Source organism: Grammomys surdaster, unplaced genomic scaffold (genome assembly GCF_004785775.1).
Source record: "Grammomys surdaster isolate TR1022 unplaced genomic scaffold, NIH_TR_1.0 958, whole genome shotgun sequence".
Lineage (NCBI taxonomy): Eukaryota > Metazoa > Chordata > Mammalia > Rodentia > Muridae > Grammomys > Grammomys surdaster.
Window position 1 is genome coordinate 4349338 of NW_021605377.1, and position 9460 is coordinate 4358797.

The following is a 9460-nucleotide window of genomic DNA, read 5'->3' on the forward strand; positions in this document are numbered from 1 at the left end:
CACACACAAACTGACTTAGTCCTTCCAGCCGCCCGTGGGGATGTCCGTTTTATAGATGAGAAAAATTGCAACCCAGAGGACTCAAATGACTGCGAGTCACAGAGCCAGGATTTATACCAGGTAGATGCCGAAAACCACAGCAGAGGAGAATTTGCCTATGGGTTAGGAAACAGGAAGACCATTCACTCACCCCCGGGGCAGTAAGCTGAGGGCCTCCAAGCTACGGTGATTCATGTGTCTAGACCCAACTTTTAGTTATGAAAAATCCATCTCTGCTTTCTTTTGTGGAGCGATGGTTTCAGAAGCAGTGTCAGGGAGCCATTGCTCAACTCGTGTTTGTGGAATAAATAAATGAATGAGGATTGCCACACTCTGGGTGTCACAATTGACCGAGGGGATGCGTTTTACCAATTGAGTAATTCCCTAAAGAGGGAAACACGGTGTTCATAGGCAGCTTTCAAGGCAGACTCCAAAAGGGAGAGAGAGAACTGAGAACCCTGGTCAGCAGGAGCACCAGCAGGACCTCGGACTTCAGGGTCAAGAGATCCTTGGGCTTTCTACCTACAAGGCTACATTGAAAGTGGGCTCAGCTACCCATATCCCTCCCTCCTGCGCCTAGTTCAGCATCCAGAAAGGCCAAAGGAACACCAGAGACAGCAATCAATATTTGTTCAAAGTGTGAATGGCTAAAGGCGAGGGAGGGGGTGTGTTCTGAAAGTCCGTTCTCAGTCTCCTTTCTAACCACACCCCAGCAGACACTCCCCTCCCTGGTAAAGGATAAAGGCTCTCCCCTGCACGAAAGGAGCCAGCCTGTTGCTCAGAAGAGGTGTAGTAACCCAACCATGCCTAGGTACACGGTGCACGTGCGTGGGGAATGGCTGGCGGTGCCCTGCCAGGATGGGACCCTCACTGTTGGTTGGCTGGGCCGTGAGGCTGTGAGGCGCTACATGAAGAACAAACCGGACAACGGTGGCTTCACCTCGGTGGATGAAGTGCAATTCCTCGTGCGCCGGTGCAAGGGCCTGGGCCTGTTGGACAATGAGGATCCGCTGGAGGTGGCCTTGGAGGACAATGAGTTCGTAGAAGTGGGTGAGTGGCCCTCGGGGGGATAGAGTGAACTGTCTTGGCATGTCCCGGAGGAGGAAGTCACCCTCGTGTCAGGAAACAGGATGAGAAAAATAGGCTTGGGTACTTGCCCTGGGGGAGCCTCAAGCTAAGCTTTATCATCTGGCTTTTCCCCAGCATTCGATAGATGGAGAGAGGCAGGTCACGTGACTTGAACCCAAGGCTGCAGATTAGAATCCCTTGTAATTGCAGAATCCTTCTGTAAGCGACTGCCAGAGTGGAAATGGAAGGAGGCTAGACCCAATCTTCCGCTTATATCATGGAAGCAGGCTAGAGCCAACCTTCCGCTTATATCATGGAAGCAGGCTAGAGCCAATCTTCCATTTACATTCCTTTCTGCTTTTTGCTTCACTGTGTAAAGATGCTAAGACCGTGTGAAAAGGTAGGAAGTCACTGTCCAGCAGCCGTTGCTGTGAACTGCAAGCTCAGTGCATGGGGGGGGGGGCGCATTCCTGGGTCTGACGCCTGCCCTAATGTAACACCCTGTGACCTGCAAGACCCCTCTCTCCCCTTCTTGTTTCAGTCATTGAAGGCGATGTAATGTCTCCTGATTTCATTCCATCACAACCAGAAGGGGTTTTCCTGTATCCTTTCTGCATCCTCTTTGGTCGGCATTGGAGGGCTGGTCCTGACACGGTGGGACTGGGGCTTTTCCACACTGCTAGTATATTCCTTTACCTGGCTTTAGATACAGCAAATACCGGGAGCCTGAAAAGGTAAGCTGCAAGCTTTTTTACTTTTGTGGGGAAAGTGAAGCCTTGTCATGTCTGGTGCATGCCCCCTCCCACCTACCACACCCCTCTTCTTTAAGGAGGGGGAAGAGGGTATACTTGAGTGAACACTTCAGTAAAAACAGGTTTCATCCAGCTCAGAGTAATACTATCGGGAGCCTGGTCTTTGCTTTTCTAACTTTTCTTGCGTGTTCCTGTAAGCCAGCCATGTTTAGCACATCAATGCTTCAGAATGAGAGTAAACTGTCTTTGGGGTCAGGCGGTATCCAAGGCTACTCCTTCAAAGCCCCTCCCACTCACTGAAATTCACTTCTCTTGTGCAGTACATTGCCTTAGATGGGGACAGTCTGAGCACGGAGGATCTGGTCAACCTGGGCAAGGGACATTACAAGATAAAGGTATGAGGGGGAGGACGGGAAGGACAGTGCCCATCGGTCCCACTGGACGTGGAAGGCGTGCATGTGCTCACTCCTGGCCGATACTCCCTAGCTCACTTCAATTGCTGAGAAGAGAGTGCAGAAGTCCAGGGAAGTCATTGACAGCATCATAAAAGAAAGAACAGGTATCCTTTTCTCTCTCGGGATGTCGTCCTAACATTGCCTTTGTGGACAAACATAGAAGTAAAACCCCTGTGGCATCTAATCATCAGGGTGTCTGTTTATTTCTTTTTTTTTTTTTCTCTCCAGTTGTTTACGGCATCACCACAGGTTTTGGAAAATTTGCCAGAACTGTAATCCCTCCCAATAAGCTACAGTAAGTCTCACATGAAGGCTCACAACCCTATCTTCCCCAACTCCCATGAAGATCAGTCTTTTTTTTTTTTTTTTTTTTTTTTTTTTGTTAAAGCCACATTAACATTTGTTGAGCGCTCACTTCAGACCAGTGGTTCTCAACCTTCCCAATGCTATGACTCTTTAATACAGTTCCTCATGTTGTGGTGACCCCACCCCCCACAAACGTAACATCATTTTCATTGCAACGTCATAATGGTAATTTTGCTACGGTTATGAATCATAGTAAATATCTGATACGCAGGATATCCTGATAGGTGAGCCCCCCCCAGGGGTCGTGACCCACAGGTTGAGAATCCCTGCTTTTTGATCAAACCATGGGCAGCAAATTCTCACACAACCCTGGAAGACAGGAAAGCGTCTCATGTTTGTTGATGGACAGGGTGAGGCTTGAGTTGACTTGTACCCAAGTCATCATGAGAGAAGAAGACCTACTGTGTGTCCTTTCCCTGCATGCAGCAGCTGCTCGTCTAAAGTCTTCCCTGTTGTTCCCTTTATATTCCCAGCTGAGAGCATGTGTACCCCGGGGGTCTAAAAAGGTTCTCATCTTTCTCTTCCAGGGAGCTTCAGGTCAACTTAGTCCGTTCCCATTCTTCAGGTAAACAGTTCCTAGTGTCGGGTGCCTCCAAACCCATGTTAGCTCATGTGATTGACTAACACGTCCCATGCTACCAGTCACATTAGCTAGCGTGTTCCAAACTCATTGCAAGGGCTGGATGCTCGGGACCCAGGGGTGTGAGCAAGGTATCAGACCAGACCAATCTTCTGCTGTGGCTTAGAAAATAGAATGAGCCCGGTGGAAGGATGGGGTCCCAGCCATTGAGCGACTGGTCCATTTAGGGGAGAAAATGAAGACTAGCATTGTGGGGCATGAGCTAGACAGGACAAGCTCTGGGCTCATCACACTGAAGGAGCTTGTGCCAAGGCCTCTTTGCAGTATCCTGAAGCTGTTTGGGCAGACAAGGTTCCCTAAAGGACCCTAAGGAAGGAACTGAGGAGAACCTGGGCCTCTAGCTTGCTCCAGGCAAGGCTTTGAAAAGCAAGACAGGCAACAGGGAGCACCATCCACCTAGCTTCAGAAAGCCGGGGAAGACTGGCAAAGTGGGAAAAGATCTGAAAGGTTGGCGGGGGGGGGGGGGGGAGGAGGGGCAGGCAGGAGGTGGAGAAGGATTTTTTTTTTCTTGAAGAAAAACAACAATTCTGCTTTGTAGGTGTTGGGAAACCTCTCAGTCCTGAGAGGTGTCGGATGCTCTTGGCTTTGAGGATCAATGTCTTAGCCAAAGGATACAGTGGGATTTCCTTGGAGACCCTGAAACAAGTTATTGAAGTATTTAATGGTAAGGCAACGTATCAGTAGTCTGGCCTTTCAGAGACATTGGCTACACACCACAAGGTAGACTTGGATGGTTAGATGCTGAGATTAAATCAAAATCATCACGATGAGTGTAAAACCGGTTTGGCAAGAAGGAGAACCAGTTGGCAATCCGGTAGCAAGAATTGGGAGCTCTAATTGTTCCCATTGAAGGCAAGCCATCCTGTAGCTTTGATCTAACATTTAAGATAAGCATTCGACTTGCCATCATGTCTTTAAGTTGAGGTCTATACAGAGCTTTCTATTCAGTGGTGCCCATATACGATCAAAGATGCACCAAGTCATTCATGGACATAATTCCTGGATGATGTCCATCTCTAAGACAATGGGCCAGTTGCACCCAGGAAACTGAAGTCTTAACGTTCCCTGGATAATGGGCAAGTTGAACTAGTGCACAGAAATCTAACTCTGTAAAAAGGTAGGGTCAGAAATGTGACAAGGTTAATAATTGACCTAGTCATGAGGTCATTGTTGAATAATACATGATGCAACTAAACTCAAACCTTAAAGGGGGATACCAGATTTGCAAGGCTCAGGAAGCTGTCCCTTCACACAGTAGAGGACAAAACACCAGGTCAATGGGAACCCCAGGGCTCCTTGGGGAAAGGAGAAGAAAGGAAACAGAGTCTCTTGCAGTCATTCAGAGAAGAACATATGCCTCAGTTGCTATGCTGGGAGCATAGGGAACTCATAAATGTGACATGCTGGCCAGGGATAGGCACAACCTACAAGCTAGACTAGGGTGATCTACACAGATCCATAGTGATCCCAGTACAGTACATAGTGATCTGCCAGCTCCACGCCACCACAAGCCTCAAACCCAAGACAGTAGCGCTCCTGCTCACCACTGCTCTGATAGATGAGTTGAAGGCATCTCTGGGACCCTGATGCTCTGAGAATTTTCCAGGTCAGCTATAGTCAGGAAGCTGGTCCATGGTTGACAGTGCTGTGTCTATCTGATGTTATTTAGCAACAGCTGGAGAAATATGAAGACCGTCATTAGGGCTTTTATTTTAGGAAACAGAAACCTCTGTTTCGGGGTAACGTTTTGGGGGGAATTTCTTAAAAGATGCACATACTCATGTATAAATAGTGATAGTGTGTGGGGTGGTAACTGAATGACTGGAGACAGAGGAGAGAGAGAGAGAGAGAGAGAGAGAGAGAGAGAGAGAGAGAGAGAGACAGAGACAGAGACAGAGACAGACAGAGACAGAGAATGTATGCTGTGCCTATGAATTTATTGCCCTAAAAAAAACTTCGCTAATAATAGTTTGGTGGACCACATTTCTAGAACAGTCTATGTATTTTTTTTAAACTAACCATTTACATGTTTCTAAACATGCTCCAACAGCTTTTAATGACTCCTGATAATCTGATCACCTGAATGTCCCTTAATTCTATACATTGGTGATTTCTAACAGTTTGGTCTTTTAAACCAGGATGTGATGATTCACAGTTAGTTTATAACTGTGTTTCTGAGGTGTGGTAACTGAATGTGAAGTCATGGCAGCCCTACCACCGCGTTCTTCCCTTGGGATGCCCGCCCCCACCCATGTGCCCCCCATTTCCTCTCCTTCCTTCTCTTCTCTTTCTCATTTCCTCCCTTCTTGCCTTCCTTCCTCTTTTCTTCTCCCCATCCACACCCTCCTCTTTCAGAAAGTGCTCATCTGCTTCTTTGGGGGCAGGGAGGGTGGTGGTGGCATTTTTTGAGACAGGGTTTCACTACGTAGTTCTGGCTGACCTGGAAGTCACTCTGAAGACCAAGTTGGCCTCAATTTCACACAGATCCACTTGCCTCTGCCTCCCTAAGTGTCTGGGATTTAAGGAGTGTGCCACCCCTGTCTGGCTTAGCTGGTTCTCTTGAGCATGACTTGTGTCCGAGATATTATCATTCTTGGGTATTTGTGCTACAAAACAACTCTACACTCCGTTGGAAGTAAGGGTTGACTTCACAGGCAATGTAAAGATAGCCAAAATGGCGTGCGCACTCTTGAGGTAACTGGTGCCTACTTCTCTTGCAGCCTCCTGCTTGTCCTATGTACCAGAGAAAGGAACTGTCGGTGCCAGCGGAGACCTTGCCCCACTCTCTCATCTTGCATTAGGGCTCATTGGAGAAGGAAAGATGTGGTCCCCAAAGAGTGGCTGGGCTGATGCTAAATACGTAAGTCTCACATAAGAACTCAGAACCATAGCGGATCCTCCTCTGCAGGAGCCAGGAGACTCGCTTGCTCGCTCACTCGGTGGATTGTTTTGTCTCCTCATCTTTTCAGCAGCCCAGTTATAGACTAGTCAACTCAAGCCTGGGAGTGAGACTAGGAAAGGATATTTACTGGCTTCCATTTCCACCGTCACCCACAAGCATCCCAGATATGTGGAGGTAGCTGGGAAAGTATCGTTGCTAGTTATAATTTCAGGAATGTATTCGGCACTCACAAGACTGCTGGGGCCCCACTGAGGAGGTCACGCTGGGTCACGATTGTATTTGGGAGCTTATGTTACAGGTACTGAGTTGCAAAAGGCAACGCTTGCTCCGTGGCCTTTAGAAAGCACGGTGTTTTCCTTGACGAGCTCTTCAGAAAGGGCGTGTTTTATACAACGCTTTTAATGTTTTCCTCATGTACCGATCCCAACTGGGCAGCCCACAGCATCATTTAAAGTGTCCTTTGTGAGAAGTTGATGAGAGGTACCCTTACTGTGAGGGAAGGGGACAGAGGACCAAGGAGGAGGAAAAAGAGACTTGCTCATCCTTTGAGGGAATCCTTCTTCCATGCAGCCTGTCTTGGTTCTGTCTCTGTGGACAATGATTCTGTAACCACTTTTATGTGGCAGCCAGCCTGACCTTGGTTAACAGCAAATCCCAACACATTCTACTTGACCTTCTAGCTTCTCCCTCATCTACAGGATAAAGTTCAGACATAATGTGGCTTCAAGAGTGTTGTTTCCCAGCTGGGCTGTGGTGGCGCACACCTTTAATCCCAGCACAGAGAAGGCAGAGGCAGGCGAGTCTCTAAGTTCAAGGCCAGCCTGGTCTATAAAGTGAGGTCCAGGACAGTCAGGGCTGGAGAAACCCAGGCAGGAAGAAAAAAGAAAAAGTGATTCCCCACAGTCCTTCCTTCCCCAGGTTCTCCATGGCAGAAACTTGAGTTAGCTGACTGTTGAGTGTGCTCTGGGCTAAGCAGATGGCCCAGTGCTTTGTTTCTGTTTTTTTTTCCCTTCTGAAAACTCCTCTAGGAATCTACTCCTCTGCTCCTCTAATCCTTTCAGGCCACCCACACACATGTGGTTATTTTTTAGTTGTTTCCTATATCTGCCCTCAAGCATGCAGTCTATTTAATACCCTGGTCGCCCTGAGTGTGTGGGTCTCTACTCTTCCCACCCTCAAGTCCAGTCCATGCCCTGCAGTGAGAGGTACCCAGACCTGGAGAGATAGACAGAGTGAAGACCTGTGTTTCTCCTACATTGGCTTCACCTTGCTTTCCTTCACCAGGAGAACCTCAATTTAGCAACACCTTTTACTTCTGTCATGTAAGAGAAAGAACATTCTGCCTCTTTCTTCTTGGAATGCTGGCTCTACCTAGTTGAGGGGACCCATAATCTCCTCTTCATTGGGGTGCATACATTTGCCCCTCCTGGCCCTGCCCCCCCCCACCCCCAGTGACAGCAGATGCAGGAATGAGGCCAGAGGACTATTTGTGGGTCATGCTTTGGATTTGGAAGCATACGGACAGCCAGCCCAAGCCCAGCCTGATCTGAGAGAAGGTATATCTGGGGGAGTCTCAAAGCTTAAGGCCCAATGCAGGGGAACTTGAAAGCAAAATCAAGTCCTTGGTTCAAGAGTCTAAAAGTTGCTAAGTCTGCTTTCAAACTAAACAGGGGTAGATGCTGGCCCCAAGAATCCGGTTAGAGCAAGTTTGTATAGGCTTAATCTTTTTAAACTTTGGAACTGGGCTCCGTATGACGTTAAAAAGTAAGCTGGTATGTCCAGTAATAACAATGTACGTGCTTTCAATCACTCAACAGGTCCTAGAAGCCCACGGATTGAAACCAATTGTCCTGAAACCAAAAGAAGTAAGTCAAGAAAAACTTGTTTGTGTTAACAGATCTTTACATATGCGCTGTTTTCATCCTTAATATCAGCCTCACTGATTCCTTAAACTAAGCACAGTTTATGTGCTGACTGACAACTGCTCAGTGAAGAAGGGGCTCCTCTGTGAGCATTTGAGATCAGTCATGCTGTAAGTCCCTGAGGGTTCTCTTAGAACATAAACTTCAAAGGTAGTTTTCTAGAGACCTTGATGAGGTATGCTCAGTCAAGGCCCTTTAAGATGCTCTCACCTACAAGTTTGGACCAGGGTATTCTTAAGATGCCTTGTTTATGAGGGTGAGAGGTCAGTGAACAATATAGAGGACTGATGATGCTACACACACTCTGCTCCGCACAGCCACACAACTACCTTGGCAGGGGAACAAGAGGCAGGTAGCCTTTGGCCGGATCCCGGCTAAAGATTCCAGATACGATGTTAACCAGGCTCGTGAACACACAGGATCGCCCCTCACTTTCTAAATCACACAGACACGAGGCTCAGCGGGGCTAGTTTCTTTCTCTCTCGGCAAAAGCAGAAGATACCAAATATGTTTCTCTGTGGGCTCATTACAGTGAGCATAGTAGGAAACTTTGCCCCCTTCCCCCACAGGGCCTGGCACTCATCAACGGGACACAGATGATCACTTCCCTGGGCTGTGAAGCCCTGGAGCGAGCCAGCGCCATTGCCCGGCAAGCTGATATTGTGGCTGCCTTGACCCTCGAGGTGCTGAAGGGCACCACCAAAGCCTTCGATACTGGTCAGCAGGTTCTCTTTGGTTACTCATTCAACTGGGGCAAGTCGATTGACATTTTGAGGCATGGAGTTGAAGGGTGTGGGCAGCAGAGAAAAGCAAAAAGACCCAGGTACCCCTAGTAGACCCGGGGCTTCCACAGGCTCACCTGAGTGTTGACCTGGCTCCAGGTCACCCAGTGTTTTGGCACGCTAAGCTAGGTATTGTGTTAAGAGTCAGTTTGTAAGACTTGACATTCGGTTAAGGGAAGATCTCGTTTACATCTAAAGACCGAAGTTCAACTCCAGAACTGACTTTTTTTTAAAAAAAAATCGTACTTGGCAGTGCATGCTTGTATGCCCAGAGCTCAGAGGATGGAGGCAAACAGCTCTTTTGGGCTCACTGACCAGCCTAGGAAAGTTGATGAGTTTTGGGCCAATGGGAGGCTCTGTCTCAAAATAAAAAAAACAAGGGGGAGAAAGGTGGAGAATACCTAAGGAATGACATCCACACTTTCTCTGGCTTCCATATATTCATTAATGTATACCCAGGTACCCATTCATGTACTTACACATGTGCAGGCACACACACACACACACACACACACACACACACACACACACACA

At 47.9% G+C, this 9460-nt stretch overlaps 1 protein-coding gene across 1 annotated transcript in view; it reads left to right on the top strand.

The window, feature by feature from the left end:
• The first annotated feature begins 472 nt into the window (after positions 1–472).
• Positions 473–9460, top strand: part of Hal (histidine ammonia-lyase) — a 28835-nt gene continuing 19847 nt past the window's right edge. Inside the window, exons 1-11 of the mRNA XM_028783044.1 lie at positions 473–1089; positions 1649–1709; positions 1814–1841; positions 2180–2254; positions 2346–2418; positions 2543–2609; positions 3208–3245; positions 3859–3984; positions 6041–6180; positions 8040–8087; positions 8714–8861. Coding sequence (XP_028638877.1) covers positions 843–1089; positions 1649–1709; positions 1814–1841; positions 2180–2254; positions 2346–2418; positions 2543–2609; positions 3208–3245; positions 3859–3984; positions 6041–6180; positions 8040–8087; positions 8714–8861 — 1051 coding nt within the window. The 5' untranslated portion in view covers positions 473–842. The remainder of the gene's footprint in view (positions 1090–1648; positions 1710–1813; positions 1842–2179; positions 2255–2345; positions 2419–2542; positions 2610–3207; positions 3246–3858; positions 3985–6040; positions 6181–8039; positions 8088–8713; positions 8862–9460) is intronic.